This window comes from Schistocerca americana, chromosome 11, assembly GCF_021461395.2.
Source record: "Schistocerca americana isolate TAMUIC-IGC-003095 chromosome 11, iqSchAmer2.1, whole genome shotgun sequence".
NCBI lineage: Eukaryota > Metazoa > Arthropoda > Insecta > Orthoptera > Acrididae > Schistocerca > Schistocerca americana.
The window spans coordinates 67,575,536-67,600,441 of NC_060129.1; the positions used below are offsets into that span (position 1 = coordinate 67,575,536).

General features: G+C 49.4%; 1 protein-coding gene across 1 annotated transcript in view; it reads left to right on the forward strand.

Annotated features, from left to right (window-relative positions):
- Positions 1 to 9,362: 9,362 nt before the first annotated feature.
- LOC124553244 (YLP motif-containing protein 1-like) overlaps positions 9,363 to 24,906 on the forward strand; it is a gene marked incomplete at its 5' end in the record, with an annotated part of 63,226 nt that continues 47,682 nt past the window's right edge. Inside the window, 2 exons of the mRNA XM_047127132.1 lie at positions 9,363 to 9,416; positions 11,785 to 11,841. Of these exons, the coding sequence (XP_046983088.1) occupies positions 9,363 to 9,416; positions 11,785 to 11,841 (111 nt within the window). The remainder of the gene's footprint in view (positions 9,417 to 11,784; positions 11,842 to 24,906) is intronic.

The window sequence follows — 24,906 nt, forward strand, 5'->3', positions numbered from 1 at the left end:
CGCCGAAATAAAACGTGCGTTGAGGCAGCCACGCAGAAATCATACTGACGTACAGGCTACTGCAAAATCTAAGGGTTTCCTGCCGTTTGTTACAAATGTAACGGAAATAATAGGGAGGATCTTGACGAAGCGGAATGTCACCGTAATTTACAAGCCCACCAGGAAGACACAGGAATACCTTAAGCCTGCCAAGGACGCTCGCAAACCACTGGCAAAAGCTGGAGTGTATAGGATCCCATGCAGCTGTGGTGATGTTTATGTGGCTACCACTAAAAGAACTGTTTCTAAACGTTTGGAAGATCATAAGGGAAACTGCAGAAGAGGAGAAACGGAACGATCAGCTGTTGCGGAGCATGCTTTCCAGCCAGGGAACCACAATATTCGTTTCGAGGAGACGCAAGTACTAGCGGCCACAAGCGGATATTACGAAAGGCTCTACAGGGAGGCAATCGAAATCGCTAAACACCCAAATAATTTCAACCGTAAGGAGGAGGGTGTGAAATTAAACGGCATACGGATGCCGGTGTTAAAGATGATGTGTACCACCCGCCCACTACTGGGTGATGGCAACGGCGATAGACGGCGACGGACAGCGGCCAATTGCACTGACGTTTTCAAAACACGTGACGTCACGCCTCGGCGTGGGAGCGCGCGGACACGGAATTTAGCGGCAGTCAGTAGCGAGCCAGTGGGTGTGTTGGACCTTCCATTGAGCTACGGACCCCCTTGAAGATGTCTCCCGCAGTCGGAGACGAAACGTTTGGAATCACCACAGAATTCATCAACCGACCACGGCATAACAGCCCGTATAATTATAATAGACAAGATAAAAAGATATAGAAGACACTGACAAGAGAGTAAATCTAGTAAAAATATAAGGGCTCAAACAAATTAACACAACATACAGATCTAGAAGAAACAAAAAATAAAAAGTACATAAATATATATTCTGTTAAGAGGAAAAGTATATCTAGGTTTACGTAAAAGAAATGAATCCAATTGTTATGAAAACAGAACTCCAAACATATACTGAAAAAGGCTTTGTGGATGCAATATGGGCACTTAGAAAGGCTAAGAACTCCAGGTACTTCTGTCTGTACTTTGTGTAGACATCAAGGTTCAAACATTAATAATAATAATCACCACCTTCGCAATTATTAACTCTAATGTAATAGGGATCAGGCATAGAATATTTAATGTCCCTTAAACAACACAGTTTTTGTGTATAAACTCCTCACACAACCTTTCTGGAATGTTTGTCAGTCTTTCCAAAATGGTGATTTCTAATTTTAAAACACTCAAATAAAATTGATTTATTACAGCATTTCTGTGATTTTCTGTGGACTCAAAGGCCATAATATGTTCGTCGATGGATTGAAAAACGCTACAATCAACATCTTCCATAGCACATGAAACAAGAACAAGCATAACATTTTTCTTTTGCAACATTCCCTTCGCCCGTTGCAACCGATGAGCTTGCTCTGCTGCTTTACAATTTTTAATAACGTCAGCAGAAGTCGTAGCCAAACCTCCCACATTCTTTCTTCTGATTACTCCAATGTCACTGTCCACTGCCCCACATAAGGAATTTGCACATTCTACACAATGTACTGACTTAGTCAATTTACGCACAATGAATCCTTCTATGTATGCAACAACATTCCGTACATAATTTGACAGCTGTTCAAATGAGACAGCAGGAATGCTGTATGAGTGACCATGAGAGACTGATGCAACATCTAGGCCTAACTTTTCTGAATTACAATTGATAACTGATGTAAATGGGTTAGATTGCGTCACATCCAGTCCGGAAGATGCACTGAGAATGGGACAATCTGCAGTATCCAAAGTAGATCCAAATTCTGACCCTCTTACCTGCTGATGGATAAGCAATAGTTTGTAGGCTGCTTTGAATTGAGCTGCTGTCGGGTTGTTGTTACCATCACAATCTTCTGACTGAGCTGAAAAATGTGTCTATGTGGTCCTGTAGCAATTGATATGTAAGCAAGAAACTTAGTTTTGGTTGAGCTGTTTATGACAGAAAAATATTATTTTCTTAGGCTCTGTATACATACAAGAAAGCCAAGGAAACCAGTCTTTCTGTTAGTATACAAAATAGATAGCCCATTAGCCTCGAGTCTCAGCTCCTGAATATATTTTTCCACTTCATCAAGAAATGGTAAAATATGGCGAGCTGTCTGCATTGACAGAGGTGATTTATACCTGTTGGACAGGAGATTCCTACTACTGAAACAATCAGAAATGGTGTTCACTGTCCTTATAAATTTAACTGTATGTTAACAGCCTTTAAAGTCAGCTAGCTGCAAATCTTTGTCAAGGGATTCTAGGGAATTAACTACACTACCACTAAATGTTTGCACAGCAAACCTTACATTCGTTTTATGACGATACCACTGAACGTGTTTTGTTCTTACTTTTGTAGCAGTCAGAAGTTTCTCCATTTTTTGCAGCTCATGTAATTTTAATACATAATCCCATTTCATTGTATTTCTATTTACATAAAAAATGACACCTTTACCAGCTAATGTATTGCGTATTAACTTGAACATGTGACATGGGTAAAGGAATATGCAAACATCATCCTTACATAGAGGGTGTTTAAAAAAGATTTCATTCTACACGTTGAAAGACTGGTCCCTAGCTTGTCTACGATTGCAGTGTTTACGTGAGCACCATCAAAAGTAACAGAAATTACTTCTACTCCAGCATCATATGTAAATTTCAATGCCTCCTTAAGTAGGTTCGATTTTTCAACAGCACATAGGCCATTGACTAAAGTATATACAATTGAAATGTTCCATGAACCATTAACAGCAGTGAAAATGAACGTTAATGCCTCATTTGCAACAGGCAGATTGTCATTGTCAAGATCTGTACCATAATCTATGTAACCAATAAACTTATTTCCACGAATTTCAACATGCTTCCTTATGGCAATCTCATCAAATGACAGGGTACTTTACTAATGAGTTCCTGACTCTTTATTCTAAGCGCTATTGCTGCTTCTGTACTGAAACCAGGACCCCCATCAACAACACTGTACCACTTTCTTAAAGTTCGTGGACAGGCAGTGATGTTTTAAAATTTTTCCTTACATAGCTATATGCCTTGCTACTGTGAAAATTTTGTGTTAGAGCAAATGTCCGAAGAGCTGCTGAATACTTATTTGCTTCTTTACCTTTACTGGCACGTTGGAGCAACTCTGAAGTACCAGGTGGCAGCATCTGATAGCGAAAAGCCACAATCATTTAAGCATAAGTATTCCAACCTGCAATCAGTCATACATTTTAATAACGACAGGCATTCTAAATATACTTGCCTTTAGTAAATTAGCCAGGGATTCATTTATAACACGATTATTTTCAAGATTATTTATCAAATATTTCAAAGACAAGACTTCCTTCTTCATCCCACGAGATGACCGCTGCAAGTTCTTTAACTTTCTGGCTTTGATGCTAATCTGCCGTGTTGCCACACCTACCACATTTTCTGCTATGCCAGGAGTACACAAATCGCTATTCGAAAAGTCCCCAATATACCTGGAACTTTTGTTTTTCGCGGCTTCGTTTCCATATCGCATAACGTCACTGTAAACAAAAGAAAAATGCATGTTTTGAGGTATAATTTGTAGGGGAACCATGTCCGAAGTGACACATAATGTAACATGTTACAGTTCTATTCTAATACAATATTTTAGTAACTCCCAGTTATCACAGACATTCTAACAACATTCAGACGTACAGGCATTAGAAGCACAGATTTCAGAAGACCAGGCATCATCTGACGAACGCCTTCTAGTGTGTGATTCACGGTGCTTAGGCCTCTTCGATTTCATATGCTCCGGAAAATCAAAAAGGGATAGCATCACTACTTAGCCAGTTCCCGCCAGTTTTAGTCCGATAAAAACATCAGGTTTAAAAATGACACACTGTAAATATAAATTATAAATATACATTGTAAATAATAACTAACCTATCAAAACACTTCTCCTCGACGTGCTTCGACCAAAGGAACGTATGTGCAGACGGCTTAGTTTTTTCCGTTTCAGGGCCTGTATCCAAAGCCGCCTTCGGTTTTCATCCTTAGCGAACCTATGAGTAGGAACGAGAAACAGTTACCTTACTTCTGTAACCGAATTATCACGGATACTTTCCAAAATGTAATATGAGTCTGACTCTACAGGCATCACTTTCTACACTTTAATTTACGTGATACTCTATTTCAAGTGTAAAAACCATATAAAAGTCACTTCAGCAGATTTCAATAAACGGATCTGCACTATCCTAGAAACACTTACACCTGATACACCTGACATGTAATGCCATTTCCCCCGACAAAACGCTGAGTACAGACACAAGCGCAACACGAAACAACTGTTTTGCCAACATTCACGTGACTTCAGCCCAGGGATGTTGGAGGCACGAAAATGACGTCAGGGCCAGTCTACCGTTTTTATGGTCGGATATCAACACGTACTGCTGTGAGCAAAGGACCGGCTACCGCTCTGCCATCTCTTGGCAACGCCCGGCAACAGCTGTGTGGGGCGCAGTCCGCCGACCAGTAGCAACAGACAGATGGCAATCGCATTTACTTCGAATTTTGACGTCTTGTCGAATAGCATTTGAAGTAACGCCAATCTCAACAACTGTATATACTTTGTTCTGTAATGACGTTGATGTAAGTGAACGAAGGTTTACAACACTTCTTCCAAGAATGTTTAATACTCGTTCTTCTAGTCTGTGGCAAATGCTATACAGTTTACAGTAACTTCAATGTGAGTCCCATTCGAGGGTTGGATTCCCTCACTTCTTCGTCGAAGAGTTTCACTGCCTGGGCTACTCTCAGGGTGCACCCTCGACGTGGAAGATCCCCACCCTTGTCTTGCCGTCTGCTCGTCGTCAGTACTGCTCGCCGCCGCCGCCGCCGCCTGGTCGCCGCCTGCCGGTGCTCGCCGCCGCCGCCTGCCGGTGCTCGCCGCCGCCGCCGCCGTTTGGTTGCCGCCTGCCGGTCCTCACCGCCGCCGCCGCCTGGTCGCCGCCTGCCGGTGCTCGCCGCCTGGTCGCCGCCTGGTCGCCGCCGCCGCCGCCGCCGCCGCCTGGTCGCCGCCGCCGCCGCCTGGTCGCCGCCACCATGTCCCAACCCACCACCACTACCACTATCATTTTCACCTCTCCCTCCGCTGCTCCAACCACCATCACATGGAGCTCATCCTCCACCCCACTTCCCGTCCTTCCTTCTCTCCCTGTCCACCCCACCCCTGCGCCACTTTCGGCTGTACCCACCCCCAACTCCTCTTCCCCTATCACTGTCGCCCCATCGACAGCTACTGACTTTCCGCCGCTCCCCGAACCGCCTCCGACAGGCTCCAAGCCAGCACGGATCTCTGCTCGACGTTCCACAGTCTCAGTGACACCCACGCCCCCACCATCTGCTTCTTCCGCTGCTCAGGGTGGTCCTGCCCCCCGCCATCTCCCCCTGCAACCCGTCCCCCTGCCCCCTCCCCACCCAGTGGTGTCCACGAAACTTTCCAAGCGCCCGAATGCTGACCCTTCCCCCGAAGTCTCCTCCAAAAAAACCCCCATTCCCCGTGACCCACCCACTCCCATGGACGCGGCCCCGACCCCCACCCCCGCCACGCCTGCCACCCACACCTTTGTCCTCTCCAATCCTGACCCTCAATTCCTTGATGCCCGCTCCCTCACTCTCGCCATCCGGAAATACTGCCCCAATGCTCCCATCTCCCAACTGATTCCTCGCAAGGACTCGGTCCTCATAAAATCCCCCAATGCTTCCTTCCACACCGACCTCCTCTCCCGCATCCCTCGTATCCAATTTGGCCAACATGCAACCCTCACCCCCTACCACACCCCATCCTCTCCCCGTCAGCCTCAACCTCCCCGACGTCCGCCGACCTTCACCGCTGTGATCACGAAGCTTAGCCCCGTGATCACGGAGGCTGAGGTGCTGGCGGAACTCAACTCCCGGCCCGACATCGAAAACCGCTCGGCCCGTCGCATCTTCAATGATGCCGGGCCGACTTTTCTCATGCGGATATTCACTGAAACCTCCTCCTCCATTGACCGCCTCCTCACCAAGGGAGCCCTCATCTACAATCAGCGCCATAAGGTGGACCCCTCCCGTTCCCCTGTCCAATCCTACCGCTGCCAACGCTGTCTCACCTACAATGACCACGTTACCTCTGCCTGCAAGAACCCCCCTACTTGTCCCCACTGCAAAGCCTCCCACTTCCTCAAGCATTGCCCCAACCTCACCTCTCCCCCCTCCTGCAACACTTGTAATGAACCACATCCTACCTACTCCTCGAAGTGTAAAGCGAAACCTCCACCAGTAACCCCTGAGCTCACCGTCCCTGTCCGTCCTGTTGATGACCCCATCCACCCCAACAACTCGCTCCGCCCTCCCCCTACTGCTGAGGACATCATCCGTTTCACCACCATTGTGCTCCAAAACATCCACCCCTTCCAGCGCTCCCACACTCTTTCCCAAATCGCCCTCGCTGCCCGTTCCATCTTCCATCTTACCACCTATGCCACTTACTCCCACAACCAGGCCCACTTCACCTTCACCCCCCTCACCACCCTCGTCTAACTCTCCACTCCCATGGTACAACAATCGTACCGTATCCTGTACCACAACATTCGTTCCCTGCCCACCCACTAACTCCTCTTCCTCCACACCCTACGTCAGCACCGCGTGGATGCCTTCGTCCTCAATGAAACTTTCCTTCAACCCCGTATCTCCATCTCTACTGCCCCTTACACCCTACATCGTACCGATAACCCGTACCCTCTGGCACGTGGCGGAGTTGCTATAGGCCACCTCAAGCACCTCCCTGTCCGGCCCCAACCTCTCCTTAACCATCCTGCCGAGCATCTCACCCTCAGCCTCTTCTTCCCCGCCCTTACCATCACCTGTGCCACCATTTATGTCCGCCCTCGCACCCCCATCCCGTATGATTTCCTGGCCCACACTGACCGCACCTTCTCCACCTACGTGATTGCCGCCGACCTCAATATCCACAGCCGCGATCCTGCCGACCTCTGGCGGTGGCATCAGTTTCTCACCACTCTCCAGGGAGACCTGGTTCCCCTGCCCCAGCACACCCGGCCCGAATCCAACACCACTCCTGATGTAGTCCTTGCCTCTCCCAACCTCCTTGGGCGCATCACCGCGGATGTCCTTGATCTCATTGGCAGTGACCATGCTCCTGTCCTCCTCACTGTCTCTAACGGTCGCCATCCCCGCCACGCTCCTCGCCCTGACGTCCCTCCTAAACTTGTCCATGATTACTCCCGTGCCAACTGGGATGCCTACCGGGATTCCATTCACACCCAGGTTGACAGCCACGACCTTACCCTCCAGTCTCCTGATGACATCTCTCGCACTGCTGCCTTCCTGCACCAGACCTTGTCTGACGCCGTCGCCACCCATATCCCCACCAAAGCCGTCCACCCTCACCGCCCCGCCCTGCCTCCACAGGCCGTCCTTCTCCTTCGGGAGTCCCGCCGCCTCTACCGCTCTTTTCTCCGCACTCATGACCAGGATACACTTACCTGTCACCGGCAATTACAGCGACACATCCGCAACCTGCTTGTTGCGAAGAAACGCCGAGCCTGGCGCCAGACATGTACCCACCTCAACACCACGCTCCCCATCAACTCTTCCAAGTATTGGTCTGCTTTCCACCGCCTTACTGGGAACCGCCCCACCCCCCAGTACCCTCTCCTCCTTAATGACCGTCCCTTTCCTGACAACCTCAGTAAGGCCAACCACTTTGCCTCCCACCTCTCTGATGTTTTTTCCATCCCAGATGATCCCCACTTTGATTATTCCCTCTTCCCTGATGTCATGGACCGTACGAATACCTCTGTTCCTCCCCTTGCTCCTAGCTTCCAGTACTTGGGCCACACCCCACCATCTGCACTTAACACTCCCATCACTACACAGGACATCAGCCTCACACTCCGCACTAAACGCAACACTGCTCCCGGCCACGACTGCGTTACCTACCGCCACCTCAAACACTGCCCTCCCTCCTTCCTTTCCCTCCTTGCCGCCCTCTACAATGTCATCCTTGCCACTGGCTTCTATCCCGACCTGTGGAAAACCTCCCGTATCCTGATGTTCTCCAAACCCAATAAGCCTTCATCTGATGCCTCTTCCTATCGTCCTATCTGTCTCACGTCGGTGTTCAGCAAGCTCTTGGAATCCATCCTTTCCCGGCGCATCCATCTCCACCTCCACCAAAACCACCTCCTCCCAAACACCCAATGTGCCTTTCGACCTTCCTTCTCTGCTGATGACCAACTCCTCTGCCTCACTCATCTCCTCTCCCTCCAGCTTAACTCCCGTCGCTCCGCCATTTTTGTCTCACTTGACCTTGAAAAGGCCTATGACCGTGTCTGGCATCCCGGTCTCCTGTTTAAACTCCAAACCTACGCCCTTCCTATCAACTACATCCGTCTGGTGGCCTCCTTCCTCTCCCGCCGCCCCTCCTACATTACAATCCATCATGCCAATTCCCGCACCTTCTACCCCTCTGCCGGTGTGCCCCAGGGCTCTGTCCTCTCCCCTCTCCTCTACCTCCTGTACACAGCGGATATGCCCCAACCCCCCCCTCCAGTGCACCTCTTGCAATATGCTGATGACACCGCATTCCTCGCCCTCGCTCCTACCCTCCAACGGTCCCAACGCCTTCTCCAGAATCACCTTGACCTTTTTGCTGCATGGTGTAACCAATGGCTCCTGAAACTCAATCCTTCCAAGACCCAGGCAATCATCGTAGGTCGTACCACTCGCTCCTTCCGGCTCCTGGATTTCTCCCTTACTGTCTGCGCGCGTCCTGTCCGTCTCACCCCCACCCTCACCTACCTTGGCCTCACCATTGACCGTCACCTCACCTGGATCCCTCATCTCCGATCCATCCAATCCAAAGCCCACAACCGCCTCCGCCTCCTCAAACTCCTCTCTGGCCGGACATGGGGGTTGCACCCCTCTACCATCCTCCACACCTACAAATCCTTAATCCGCCCCATCCTCTGTTATGCCAGTCCTGCCTGGATATCTGCCCCCCCCCCCCAAATTCTATCAGTCCCTCCAGATCCTTGAGCGTCATGCACTCCGCCTCGCCTTCCGTATCCGCCTCCCGTCCCCCACGCGGCTCCTCTATGATCTCATTCCTTTCCCCCATCTGCTCCTCTTCCTCGAACATATCCGCATCCTCTACACCTCCCGCCGTCTTGAACCCCCTCACCCCCTGGTTGCTCCTCTCCTCTCCCATCCTCGCCCCCTGCCTCGTCTTCACCGTTGTGTCCCCCCTACCCTCCATCCCTACACCCTCCATCTCCTTTCCCAAGGTGGCTTCCGTCAACTCCCCCTCCCGGATGATGCCCTCTCTCCCTCCATTTATTCTTCCTATCAACTCTGATCCTCCCTCCCCCTCCTTTCCTCTGTCCTTTCCCTGGGCTCCCTCTTCCCCCCCCTTCCGTCCTGTTTCCTCCCCACTACACCTCTCCCTACCTCCCTTCTCCCCCCCAGTCCTTTTGTATTCCCCTCCTCTGCCTACCCCCCTCCCTGTCGCGTCTGCCCCCCCACCCCTCTTATGGGTCCTCATCCTCCATCAGCTCCTTTCCCGGTTCCCCCCCCCTTCGCTTTTACTCTCCTTTCCCCCCCTTTTTGTTTTCCCATCTCCTGTTCAGTTTCCCCCCACCTGCTCTCGACTGTGGTGTCACCTTTGCCGACTTTTTCGTGCTGTGTTCTAGTGACTATTCAGTGTTGTGTTGCGAACAGAAACCATGCTGTCGCTGGGTGTGCGTTTTATATACTTTGCGAACAGAATCCAGACTGTCGCCGTGTTTTTTTAATTGTCTATTGTTTCCCCTGTCTGCTCCGTATGTATTTTTATTCGCTTCATCATCCCTCTGTTGTTTGTTTTCATTTCCCCATTTTCTTTTCACCTTGTTACTCAATGGGTCCCCGATTTTATCGCCTGTTTTTTATTATTATTTATTCTCCTGCTCTTTGTCAGAAAACCTGTAGGCTGCAGAGCGGCGTCCTAAGCTGCTGCCAGCCCGCCTCCTTCGGGGGGAATTGAAATTCAATAAAGGAAAAAAAAAAAAAAAAAAAAGACAATGTGAGTCCATGCAGCGATTCGAGGGTTGGATTCCCTCTCTTCTTCATCGAAGAGTTTCACTGCGTGGGCTACTCTCAGGGTGCACCTTCGACGTGGAAGATCCCCGCCGTTTCCCTGCCGTGTCGTCTGCTTGCCGTCCATACTACCTGCCGGTGCTCGCCGCCGCCTCCGCCGCTTGGTCGCCGCCTTCCGGTCCTCGTCGCCGCCTGCCGGGGCTCGCCGCCCCGCCTGGTCGCCGCCTGCCGGTGCTCGCCGCCGCCGCCGCCGCCGCCGCCGCCGTCGCCGCCTGCCGGGGCTCGCCGCCGCCAGCCGGTGCCGCCTGGTCGCCGCCATCGCCTCCGTCCTGACCTTGGTCTACGGCCGTCTTCGTCTTCATCCGTCTTCGTCTTTGTCTGTCCCCAGTTTCTGTCCTTTCCTCTTCGTTCTGTTCGTTCTTGTTTCTCTCTCCCGTCATGTCCGCCCCCACCACCACTGTCACTACTACCACCACCGCCATTGTCTATACCTCCCCTTCCACCGCCTCCACCACTATAACTTGGTGTGCCCAGTCCCACCCCCCTCCTTCCATTCCGCCTCTCCTCACTCTCCCTTCACCCTCTATCTTTGTCGCCCCCTCTCCCGCTTCTTCCTCCCGCTCCTCTCGTTCTGATCCCTTCCCCCCACTCCCCCAGCCTGTCACTGCAGCTCCGGCTCGGGTGGTGGCCCGTCGGGCCACTGCCCACGCCCAGCTTTCCCCGTCACCTTCGCCATCACCGCCACCACTGCCACCATCATCGTCATCGCCGCCGTCGCCTTCGCCTTCACCGTCACCGTCACCATCTCCGGCGCCGACTCCGGCCCCGGGACCTGCCCCTCCCCGCCACATTCCCGTTGTTCCCGTCCCCCACACCTCCTCCTCCGCCATCAAGCGCCCCTGTGGCACTCCTGCTTCCTCTGCTTCCAAAAAGGCTGCGCTTCGTCCTCCTTCCCCCACCCATGATGCCATGGAAGTCTGGAATCTATCCTCACCCGTCGCATCCACCAGCATCTCCGCCAGCACCGCCTCCTTCCCGTCACCCAGTGTGGCTTTCGGCCGTCCTTCTCTTCTGATGACCTTCTCCTTCACCTCACTCATCTCCTTTCCGAACAGCTTAATTCCCGCCGCTCCGCAATCTTCCTCTCCCTGGACCTCGAACGTGCATATGTCCGCGTATGGCATTCCGGTCTGCTCTTCAAGCTCCAAACCCTCGCCCTTCCCATTAACTACGTCCGTCTGATCGGCTCCTTTCTCTCCCGCCGTCCTTCCTATGTCACCATCCATAACACCGTTTCCTACACCTTTTTCCCCTCCGCCGGTGTGCCCCAAGGCTCCGTCCTCTCCCCCCTTCTGTACCTGTTGTACATGGCGGACATGCCGCCGCCGTCACCCCCCGTCCACCTTCTCCAGTTTGCCGATGACACCGCCTTCCTTGCCCTTGCCCCCACCCTACAGCGCTCCCAACGCCTTCTCCAATACCATCTTGACCGGTTCACCACTTGGTGCAACCAGTGGTTGCTCAAGGTCAATCCTTCCAAAACCCAGGCCATCATTGTAGGCAAAACCACCCCTTCCTTCCGCCTCCTTGATTTCTATCTCACCGTCTATGGCCGTCCCATCGCCCTCACTCCCACCCTTAAGTACCTTGGCGTCACCCTCGATCGTCGCCTCTCCTGGACTCCCCATCTCCAGACAATCCAAGCCAAGGCACATTCCCGCCTCCGTCTCCTCAAGCTCCTTCCCGGCTGTACGTGGGGTCTGGACCCCTCCACCATCCTCCACACCTATAAATCCCTCATCCGCCCTATCCTTTGTTATGCCCATCCAGCATGGATCTCCGCTCCCCCTACCTTTTATAAATCCCTCCAAATCCTTGAACGCCATGCTCTCCGCCTCGCCTATCGCATCCATCTCCCCTCCCCCACGCAGATCCTCTACGATCTCATCCCCTTCCCCCACCTCCTCCTTTTCCTTGAAAGGATACGGATCCTGTACACCTCCTGCAAACTCGATCCTCCTTACCCGCTCGTCTCCCCGATCCTCTCCCACCCCTGCCCGCTGCCGCGCCTGTATTCGCACGTCCCACGGTCTCCACCTCTCCACCCTCCTTTCCCTCTCCCAAGGTGGCTTCCGCCAGCTCCCCCTCCCTGATGATGCCCTCCTCCCTTCCATCTTCCCCTCCTACCAACTTTGATCCTCCCGCCCTCCTCCTGTACTTACTCCTCTGGGCACCCTCCCTCCCTCCTCTCCCTTTTCCCTCCCTCCTCCTTTTCTCCCCCCCTCCTCCCTCGGGCCTCCCCTCCCCTGTTCCTCTCCTCCTGCCCCCGACTCCTCAGCCATTGGCATCCTTTTTCTCCCTTCTCCCCCACCTCCCCCTTCTACCCCTCTTGGCAGGTCCCCGGACTCGCACACGTTACGTGGACATTCGCGCGCCGGAGGTCGCCGCCATCAGTGTTTTGTGTGTTTAGTGTTTAGTGTTTAGTGTTCACCGTCCCCTCCATCGTTCACCAGTGCCATCATCATCTTCAGTGGTTGTGCGTCGTCTCATCAGCTAGCAGTGTGGATTATCGACGAGTGTGAACGGCTCCGTGATTGTCTCTATGTGTCTCCTGTTTTATTGCCCACCGCTCTGTGACTTATGTGTCTTCTCACTGTTTTTGCTGCTTGTGTCTTCTATGGCTGAAGAGCAGCGTAGTGTGCTGCTGACAGCCTGCCTGTTGTACAGGTTTTAAAATAACAATAAAGTAAAAAAACAAAAAAAAAACAATGTGAGTCATAATTGCTTAACCCCTAAACACCACTAATTTTTGAACGACACAGATAGAGCAAAATTCTGTGCCGCGCAATGTATGAGGTAGATGGTATTTAAATTCGGCAGAAGGTCACGTCCATCAAAAACTGTGAATTTACAAAATGAGATTCAGAATTTTTTTGTTTCTTGAATGTATCTGAGGCAGAGAATGTTCGGTATTGGAATATAATTTGATGAATGAAGAACTTCGGCCCATTAACATAATGTTCATTTCAGGGCGATGCTGGAACCACCAAACCAGGCAGCCCGATGTCGCCTTCAATTCTGGACAGCCAGGCCTGCAGAAGACAGCAGGGGGCTCAACCCACACCCTCTGATACACAGGACTCACGGCGCAACTGTGAGGTCATTGCCGCTAGGTCACTGCTGCAAACAAGCAGCAGCGCAAGAGCGCTCACTTCTTTCCCGAAAGTATAACGACTTTGTTCTCGACTGTCAATCGGTGCGTCATTTATGAAGAAATGGAGCCGATGTTTATCATTTACAAAGAAACTGTACCGTTGCCGTATGCTACGTTGCAAAAATGCAGTAAGCTAGTTACAATACACTGTGATTTTCTTCTGTTCTGCTGGGGGGTCATATGCAAACTTTTACTACTTGCTAAGAAAAACGTTGCGACAGAAACAGACACCATAGCCTGTAAATTACACTAACAGATTTACTGTGACAGTGGTATCTACACTAAAATTTAGTAGATAATGTCGTAATTATTCTGATCATCGTAAGTTTAATTACTTCGTCAAAAATGTGACTGACTGGGACATAAATGACTCATTCACTCGGTGAGAGTAAAATTATGTTGTAGTACAATTTAAAAAGAAAACAGCTTCAAATATTTACCGACAATTTCGAAAAAAGAATATAATAGACATTTTAAATAATAATAAATGAAATAAAGGAATATAAAATAAAATAGTAAAAATAAATTACAGAAATTCAAAAGAAAAAAGCACCCCCATTAGATTTGGTGGCACAGTGGATATCCCATCTAAAAATGAACACAGATCAAGCATGGGAACAGTAAGAAAGTGTTCTGAACTGTAAAAAAAAAAAATAAATAAAAAATACAAACAGTGAACGGACAAGTGCAATATTGATCTGAATAGCCACGGTGTCGTGGTTAAGTGGTCATGGTGTTGGACTATCAAGTAAATGGGTCACGTTGAAAACTACCTCGTGCCATTTACTTTAGTTTTCTTTGTTTCACATTATGAACTGTACGTCCCGTCAATTTTTCTCCTCTTTCTGTTTGCTAAGCAGTTGTCATCCCCCCTGCGGGTCCGGGGATTAGAATAGGCCCGCGGTATTCCTGCCTGTCGTAAGAGGCGACTAAAAGGAGTCCATCCCTCTCACGGGGGTAGTTAGCACCTGCGTCCGGAGACGGACGGTTCCACGACCTATAATCGTGGTCTTTTTGGTTTTTCACTTCTCGTTTCTTCCTTCCTTTTGTTGGTTCCTTTCTTTGCTCTTCTCCACCTCACTGTCTTCCTTACTCTTTCCCTTGACCTCTCCTTGCCTTCTCATTGCCTTCCTTACTCTTTCCCTTGACCTCTCCTTGCCTTCTCATTGCCTTTTTCTCCTTGCCTTCTCATTGCCTTTTTCTCCTTGCCTTCTCATTGCCTTTTTCTCCTTGCCTTCTCATTGCCTTTTTCTCCTTGCCTTCTCATTGCCTTTTTCTCCTTGCCTTCTCATTGCCTTTTTCTCCTTGCCTTCTCATTGCCTTTTTCTCCTTGCCTTCTCATTGCCTTTTTCTCCTTGCCTTCTCATTGCCTTTTTCTCCTTGCCTTCTCATTGCCTTTTTCTCCTTGCCTTCTCATTGCCTTTTTCTCCTTGCCTTCTCATTGCCTTCTTCTCCTTGCCTTCTCTGGTCTCCGCCTCGGCGTTTGAGACAGTCTGTCCTCTTTCTCCCTCTCTCTCTTCTTTCTCCTCTTCTTCCTTCCTCCCTGTGCGTGCCTGAAGGCCGACCCACGCGTTCGCACGCGTAGCCGGTGACGGGGTAACGCGTAAGTCCCCGCCCTGGGTAGACATGTAAGGCACGCGCGTACCCCCTGGCAAAGGCCAGGCCCGGGGAGGGGTGATTGCCTGAGCTGATACCTTCTGACCATGCCGATTGGTCCCTCTGTCTGTTTCTCGGGAGGTGTGACCTGAGGTGTAAACATTCACCTAAGGCGGGAGTGCCCTCTGAGAGGGTCCCCACAAGGAAGGAGCGCGCCATCGGAGACGCTGGCAATCGTGGGGGATTCCTCCGCAATGGATTCTACTCCATCTCTCTCGACTTCGACCCAAAAACGGAAACGTGACCAGCCAACAGTGACAAAAGTACTACCGCCTGCCCCACAGTTCCTCGTAGTTTCTCGATCTGAGGACGGAAAGGATTTTTCCTCTGTCAACCCTTTCGTTATTCAGAAGGGTGTAGATGCCATAGCCGGATCTGTCAAATCTTGTACCAGGTTGCGTAACGGCACCTTATTACTAGAAACTGAGAGTGCCTTTCAGGCACAAAAACTGCTTCGGGCCACCCTCCTGTACATGTTCCCTGTCCGGGTGGAGGCCCACCGAACTTTGAATTCGTCTCGTGGTGTAGTCTATACTAGCTCCCTCGACGGATTGACTGACGAGGAGCTTCAATCTTTCCTCGCTGAGCAGGGCGTGACGGCTGTCCATAGGGTCATGAAAAAGGTCAACAATGACCTTGTACCGACCCGGACACTTTTCTTGACCTTCGATAGTGTTAAGCTGCCATCGCGCATCAAGGCGGGCTACGAGGTTATTTCTGTTCGCCCCTATGTCCCGACACCTACGCGCTGCTACCAGTGTCAGCGTTTCAATCACACTAGACAGTCTTGTTCCAATGCGGCTAAATGTGTCACTTGTGGCAGGGATGCCCATGAGGGTGACTGTCCACCTCCGTCTCCTCGTTGTGTGAACTGTCAGGGTGACCATGCCGCATCCTCCCGCGACTGTCCTGTCTATAAGGAAGAACGCTGTATCCAAGAAATTCGGGTCAAAGAGAAAGTGTCCACCTCGGCTGCTCGCAAGCTATTGGCTAGTAGGAAGCCCACGCTGCTCCCAGCGGGGAAATACAGTACTGTCCTCGCCTCTCCTCGGACTACCCGGGAGGTAGCAACCCAGACATGCGATCTGACCTTCAGCACCACGGTCGTCCGTTCGGCCAGTGCTAAGATCGCGCGGTCGACGTCTCCTCTTCCTCCCAGCACCCCACAGACACCAGCCTCTTCCTCAGCTTCTGCTAAGACGAAGACATCGAAGTCAGATGCACGGGCCTTCAAGAAGGAACCATCCCGTGCAGACTTCCTCCGTACCTCGACCTCCCAGCCTTCGACCGGTACCTCCACTCAACGTCCTCCCAAAAAGGCGCATAGGAAGCACAGTTCTCCTTCTCCGCCATGGCGCATTTCTTCTCCTGCGCCACCCAGCGGTTGCCGCCCCAGGCCGTCATCCGTTTCGCCTGGCCGCACTGCTGGTAGCTGTACATCTGGCCGTTCACCGGCGGAGGAGCTCCCCCTCCCGGCCATCCTCCCGAGATGGCCGATGACCCTATAGACCCAATGGACGATGACTGTCCGCCTACTGATAGCGGCGGCAGTGCTCGCTCGAAGCCAGGCCCTAAGCGGCCTTCGAGGTGACCACTTCTCTCATCTTCCTTTTCTTACGATGGCACTTATTCACTGGAATTCGCTCCAACCGAGAGGACTTGAAGTTGCTGCTCCGCTTGCACCGTCCGCTCGTCGTAGCCCTCCAGGAAACGAAGCTACGCCCATGCGATCAAATTGCCTTGGCACACTACACCTCTGTGCGTTTTGACCTACCCCCTGTGGTAGGTATCCCAGCTCATGGAGGGGTTATGTTGCTGGTCCGGGATGATATTTACTACGATCCCATCACGTTGCACACCGGCCTGCAGGCAGTTGCCATCCGCATTACTCTCCCCACTTTTACGTTTCCTTTTGTACCGTTTACACTCCATCATCTGCCATTACCAGGGCAGACGTGATGCAACTTATTGCTCAGCTACCTGCACCATTTTTGTTAACTGGAGACTTCAATGCCCACCATCCCCTTTGGGGCTCTCCAGCATCCTGCCCGAGGGGCTCCTTGTTAGCAGACCTTTTCAACCAGCTCGATCTTGTCTGCCTCAATACTGGCGCCCCTACTTTTCTTTCGGACACATCTCACACCTATTCCCATTTAGACCTCTCTATATGTACTCCCCAACTTGCACGCCGGTTTGAGTGGTATGCACTTTCTGATACATATTCGAGCGACCACTTCCCGTGTGTTATCCATCTCCTGCAGCATACCCCCTCTCCGTGCTTCTCTAACTGGACCATCTCAAAGGCAGACTGGGGGCTCTTCTCTTCCAGGGCGACCTTTCAGGATCAAACCTTTACAAGCTGCGATCGTCAGGTCGCACACCTCACGGAAGTCATTCTCGCTGCTGCTGAATATTCCATCCCTCACCCTCCTTCTTCTCCACGTCGCGTACCGGTCCCCTGGTGGACTGCAGCATGTAGAGACGCTTTACGTGCTCGTCGACGTGCTTTACGCACATTTAAACGCCACCCTACAGTGGCGAATTGTATCAATTATAAACGATTACGTGCTCAGTGTCGTCGTATTATCAAAGAAAGCAAGAAAGCCAGCTGGGCTGCTTTCACAAGCACCTTCAACAGTTTTACTCCTTCTTCTGTTGTCTGGGGTAGCCTGCGCCGGCTATCTGGCACTAAGGTCCACTCACCAGTTTCTGGCTTGAAGGTCGCGAATGACGTCCTTGTGGCCCCTGAGGCTGTCTCCAATGCCTTCGGCCGCTTTTTCGCAGAGGTTTCGAGCTCCGCTCATTACCACCCTGCCTTCCTCCCCCGCAAACAGGCAGAGGAGGCTAGGCCACCTAACTTCCGCTCCTCGAATTGTGAAAGTTATAATCCCCATTCACCATGCGGGAACTCGAAAACGCACTTGGCTGATCACGGTCCTCCGCTCCAGGGCCAGATTCTATTCATATTCAGATGCTGAAGAACCTTTCTCCTGCGGGTAAAGGTTTTCTTCTTCGTACATACAATCGCATCTGGATTGAGGGACATGTTCCCGCATGCTGGCGCGAGTCTATTGTTGTCCCGATTCCTAAGCCAGGGAAGGACAAACACTTGCCTTCTAGTTATCGACCTATCTCGCTTACCAGCTGTGTCTGTAAAGTGATGGAGCGAATGGTTAACTCTCGATTGGTTTGGCTGCTCGAGTCTCGACGCCTACTTACCAATGTACAATGTGGATTTCGTAGGCGCCGCTCTGCTGTTAACCATCTGGTTACCTTGTCGACCTTCATTATGAATAACTTCTTGCGGAAGCTCCCGACCGCGGCTGTGTTCTTTGATTTGGAGAAGGCTTACGACACCTGTTGGAGGGCGGGCATTCTCCGCGCCATGCATACATGGGGCCTTCGCGGTCGCCTCCCTCTTTTTATTCCTTCCTTTTTAATGGATCGACAGTTCAGGGTACGTGTGGGTTCTGTCCTGTCCGACACCTTTCGCCAGGAGAATGGGGTGCCACAGGGCTCAGTTTTGAGCGTCGCTCTTCGCCATCGCGATCAATCCAATAATGGATTGCCTCCCAGCTGATGTATCAGGCTCCCTTTTCGTGATCGATTTTACCATCTATTGCAGCGCGCAGTGTACACGTGTCCTGGAGCGCTGTCTTCAGCGTTCTCTTGACCGTCTTTACTCCTGGAGTGTCGCCAATGGCTTCCGTTTTTCTGCCGAGAAGACAGTCTGTATTAACGTCTGGCGCTACAACGAGTTTCTCCCACCGTCCTTACGACTCGGTCCCGTTGCTCTCCCAATCGTGGAGACAACCAAATTTTTAGGCCTTACATTTGACAGGAAACTTAGCTGGTCTCCACATGTGTCATATTTGGCCGCCCGTTGTACCCGTTCTTTAAATGTCCTCCATGTTCTCAGTGGTATGTCGTGGGGAGCGGATCGAACCGTCCTACTTCGTCTATATCGGTCGATCGTCCGCTCCAAGCTGGATTATGGGAGCTTCGTATACTCCTCTGCACGGCCATCCATCTTACGCCGCCTCAACTCCATACAACATCGGGGTTTACGACTTGCGATCGGAGCATTTTATACCAGTCCCGTAGAGAGTCTTCATGCTGACGCTGGCGAATTGCCACTCACCTACCGGCGCGATATACTGCTTTGTCGGTATGCCTGTCGGCTACTGTCAATGCCCGACCATCCATCTTATCGTTCCTTTTTTGACGACTCCCTTGACCGTCAATACAGGTTGTATGTCTCTGCCCTGCTACCCCCTGGAGTTCGCTTTCGTCGCCTCCTTCAACGCCTTAATTTTTCACTCCCTGCAACCTTTCGAGTGGGCGAGAGCCGCACGCCACCTTGGCTCCAGGCTCAGGTCCGCGTTCACCTTGACCTCAGCTCGCTCCCAAAAGAGGTCACAACCGGTTCGGTCTACCACTCCCGTTTTTTGGAACTTCGTTCAAAGTTCATCAACATGACTTTCATTTATACAGATGGCTCTAAGACCAATGACGGGGTCGGGTGTTCCTTTATTGTCGAGGCACAAAGTTTCAAGTACCGGCTCCATGGCCATTGTTCGGTCTTCACAGCTAAGCTCTTTGCCCTCTACCAGGCTGTTCTTTACATCTGCCGCCACCGACATTCTGCTTATGTCATCTGCTCAGATTCCCTGAGCGCCATCCAGAGCCTCAGTGATCCGTACCCGGTTCACCCTTTCGTACACCGGATCCAACGCTCTCTTCAGCAGCTTGTGGACGTCGGTTCTCCAGTTAGCTTTATGTGGGTTCCTGGCCATGTCGGTATCCCTGGGAACGAAGCTGCAGATGCCGCGGCCAAGGCTGCGGTCCTCCAGCCTCGGACAGCTTCTTGTTGTGTCCCTTCGTCCGATTTTAGCAGGGTCATTTGTCGGCGCATCTTATCGCTGTGGCATGCTGATTGGGCTGCACTTACCGACAACAAGCTTCGGGCCTTACAACCTCTTCCCGTGGCTTGGACGTCCTCCTCACGCCCTTCTCGGCGGGAGGAGGTCGTTTTAGCCCGGTTAAGAATTGGACACTGCCGGTTCAGCCATCGCCATCTGCTGACGGCTGCGCCGGCGCCGTTCTGCCCAAGTGGGCACTTGCTGACGGTTAGACACATTTTAATGTCCTGTCCAGATCTTAACACACTGCGCCTCGATCTTAACCTGCCAAATACTTTCGATGCCATTTTAGCGTATGACCCACGAGCAGCTGCTCGTGTTCTTCGTTTTATCAATTTGACAAACCTCGCTAAGGACATTTGATGATGCTGTTTTTTAATCCTATGCCTGTCAGTCTGTCTTTTATCGTGTTTTCCCTTTTAGTTGTTGTGGTCAACTTGTGCCTCGCGGTGCATTCTTAGAGTAGTCAGGGCGCTAATGACCATTGAAGTTGTGCGCCCTAAAACCACAAAAAAAAGCAGTTGTCATACTATACGTTGGTTATAGAATATGAGTCCTGTGGTAAGAATACGTTACCGTTGCGAGTAAACATGATGAATAGTGAGAGCAGTTGAGATACCACACACACGTCTCACAGAAATGAAAACAACAAATAAACGGGTGTGAACTATATTACAACTTGGGAATTCAAGAGTCAAAACTTCCAACATGAAACGCAACTTAAAAAACCGTTGAAAACGTATGTTTTGACAGAGCACAGTGAAACTGTGTAACAACTGTTGCGTTCATTTGTTGCAGTTTATGTGACAAATTATTGTATTTTCAGCATTTCCTTGGAAGTGATTACATTCATATGAACACCTATACCGCGCAAGGAGGCATATCTGTCACTCATCAGGCATACAAATTAGGTGCGTCGGTAAGAGGTACTTACCACACACACGTACTGTCACTAACGCCGTGGGTGACACACCAGACGTGTTTTCCTATGGAGGATTCGGTTGACTTGTCGCCTTGTCCTCAAACGTTACCAGTTCCCATTCGAAAGCCAATTCCTTTCTGCCTCTAATAGAGTACTTGTGCGGAATCAACTGTCCCTTTCTTGCACCCTGTTGTTGCAAACGGTCGTTACACCATAACACGGACTCAAATTTGAATGTAGCGAACAGCGGAAAAAAAATTATAAGTATCCCGAGGTAGGTTTGAACACGACTCGCCCGCCGTGACGGTGAGCACAAACTGACCCGTACAGCACGTGTGACGTCACACGACACTACAGCGCGACGCGCACGTTCCGCGTGTGTCACGCGGATCCTACGCATACTGAGACGCGTTTAAATACTTTGCACGCGCCGGTTGGCGACGCTCTGCGCTGACAGAAACGAAGCGCGCGCACACTGTATTGTTCCACGAACGATTTTACAGAAACTATTCGTAGTGTTATTTGTCAGCTTCGTGGCGAAGTGCACATCATCTCGCTAATGTTCACATTTATTGTGGTATACACATTATAGTAAGAGGCTACGCAAAATTCGAAAAGCTTGCAATGAAAATTACGGGTCGCTAGGATTTTGCGTTCGGTGCGTAGTACACCATATGTTGCTGCGTATGAAATTTAGCTAACATGCTGAATTTTTCCTTAGACTTGGGAGAAGGTCTCTATCTGCCTCCGATCTCGAGAAAATGCATTCTGTATAGCGCACTCACGCCCGCGAGAATGAAATATTCGAAACATCCCTGTTATCTCCTAAACGCTCGAGACATCGAAACGAGAGTTTTGCGAATGATGGCACACGAACGGGAGAGTGTCTCGCCAGTTAGAAAACACACGGAACATTCTTGTATGTGGTGATATATCAGTAGTTACACTCCCTTTCTTATTTTTTTTCACTCCAGTGAAATTTTTTAAGAGTTATCGACAGATACTGAAACATGAGTTTCCGTGTATGAAAATAAACATGAAATCTCTAATGTTACTGCAAACCGACGCTACGAAGTTTGTTGTTAGCTGTTGAGCTCTCTGATTGCTAGTTACTTGTATAATGAGTCACTCTGTTTCAGAATTCTGTCGCAATAGCTGCTTTGGGATGAGTTTGTGCAAATTACGCTGTATTTTGGCAAAGGGAGTACAGTTAAACCTGTCAATAAGAGAAATGTGACCATTACTCATAAATGCTGATGCTTCTTCGAATGAGAAAACGTTAACAATTGGCACAAAAATAAACTGTCCATTCTGCTGCAATTTTGGTTGAATCCCCATAACCAATCGTATTTTTAACCCTGAATGGAAACTTACGAAAGGATTTTATTCATTTTGTTCATCTGAGCAGTATTAAAATACTGAGGAACTTATCCTTCAGGCGGAATGATAGGCACGTGCCAGATGCTGGTTACTCACCTATGCCTTGCTGAACTGACAATGTGTGATTCGCGAATACGGTAGTAGAAAGGTAAACAATTGCTATGTGGCAGGAGACTGATGACATGAGAAGTCCCATAGTGCTCAGAGCCATTTTGCTACGTGGCACAACACAATGGTCCGTGTATCGTTCAGCAGCCGAGAATAGCGCGCGCGACAGAATGCGGAAGTTGGCCAAGTGTGCTTTGTGAGAGGAAGGGTTCACGTCGTTCGTGTAAGTATATCTGCCTTTGTCAGGGATACATTTCGACAAATTAAATGTATCAAATCACCACACACTTTCAGGATACTCATACTTCCGGAATAATACGGATCACTACTCCATTTGTATAGCCTGTTGTATAATTTATTTATGCTGATAGTGTGTATACAACCACTGAAATGCTTTTTCTCGTCACGACGAACGGATTAAAACGTTGTTATTCGTGAGCATTTCTCGGCTGTTTCTAGCTTGCAGTGTAAACGTTACGTCCACATGCAAATAGTATGTCTCTTACTACAGCCGTATCCAGATAATGATAGTGGAACTTAGTCAATCTCGGACGATTGTCGCCAGGAGCACAAAGGGATGATATCTGTGGAAATTGCGCCTCTGCGACTTTTTTGTAACAGGTCGTGGAGATACGTCAGCACAGGCAACAAGTACATAACCTTGTTTTACTTTCCTGCCTTGCTTCCAGATCACAATAATTTATGATGCTCCTTACTTCGTAATTAACTACTCTCACAATGAATCGGTCCCTTCTCACCATCTGAAAACATTGTGGAGGCAGAAGATATAATCCCAGTGGCTGATGGCTCACCACTGAGTGAACTGTGCATTGTTCTAGCGAAAAGAATAAACAAAATAAAAGAACTGCACAGATATGTGTAGCTTTCATAGTTGCTGGGGACTTAATTAATTAATTGTGTTAATGGAAATTTCATTTCATTCTTTGTTGTTCTATGCAGTCAGATTGCATACAAATACTAGTCAGGGCCAACCGGATACGAGACTTCGTAACCGGACAGACAGCGACTGAAAATTAAAATTATTTGCATTCTTTTTTATAATTAAGCCCCCATGCTCGTGGCGAAACAACAAGGCACAAGTGTAGCTGTTCTGTGTGGAAGTGTGATTCAGTGTACACATCTGGCATGGTTCTTCCTCAATAAGACCAGATATTTTAAACACCATTTATACTGAAGTAATTAAAAATGAACAGAAATGCTGTAATTGCGTAAGGAAACCAGAATTACACTCTAATACAAGAACACAAGTCAGATGCTTTGTTGACTGAACCTGTAATGACGCATTATTTAAGACACTGAAATAATAAAAGAAAAGGGAATTTTTTAACCTTCATATATATTGACTAAAAACACTCTGATCATTACAATATCTCCATTCGAACATCTGCTGTCTAGCCCATCAAACAAACTGCATAAAACATGGAACAAGCACTGCGTACTACATCATCTCGACACCGACTTGCTACCACCACTCCACAAGCACTGACTACTGCCACATCTCGACAAGCACTACCAGTGGAGGTGGCCGAATAAAACTCTTTGGCGCAATCTCTGGCGTTGTGGCTCAGTGTAGCCACCTTTCATATGCCCTTCCTCCACGGGCCACAATTTGATGGTATTTTTGCCAGCATTGGTGGTGAAAATACCACCAAATTCGTAAAAAAAAAATAGACAAAAATAAAAGATAATATTAATAAGTAAATATCACGTAATTAAATAAATTTTGGCTTTGCACTGACCTTTCAATAACCTAATATATAAAATACAGTAAGGAATACAAAATCTTTCATACATGTGATTTTATATAATAGTTTACACAAGTATTATGTGGTTAAACAATTCAATCAATACCGTCAGCAATGACGAATATGTGCAGGTAAGAGTCTCATAACTTTCATAAACAGTAAATACACAAAAAATCAGTTTATACAAATATTCATGTATATGCTTTCCATCATTCAATAAACAAGCAGTTGACAGTTCCAGCAGTAGCACCCAGCAATGGTCAACAGGTGCAAATAGCAGTCTCATAATATTTCATCAGCAGTAATTAAACACCTCCAACAGTGGCACCCAGCAATGTTGAGCAGCTGCAGTGTAATGGTACTTTGACTTCCGCAAAGTTATAATTTACGATCGCGCACGCAGAAGAGCGCTGCGCCAGCGACCGATTTTATAAATAATTTTGTTCTTTTTTACTTTTGCGTAGTTTTTTAAGAACTAATGGATGTCTCTCTCTCTTGTCTTGATACGAAAGACGTGTATTTTTTCCGTGATGTGTTGAATGTGCTTTTGGTGAACATTAAAATTACATAACAATGCGATGTTGTTTAAATAGCTAATGAGAAGATAATAAAAGGTAACACTACAATTGGCGACCGTGACAGGACTTGCAATCTTCGGATTTGATACAAGTGCAGTTCGGATTTGATACAAGTACAGTTTGGATTGATACAAGTGCAGTTATTATAAATTTTGGACATTTTATCTAATTT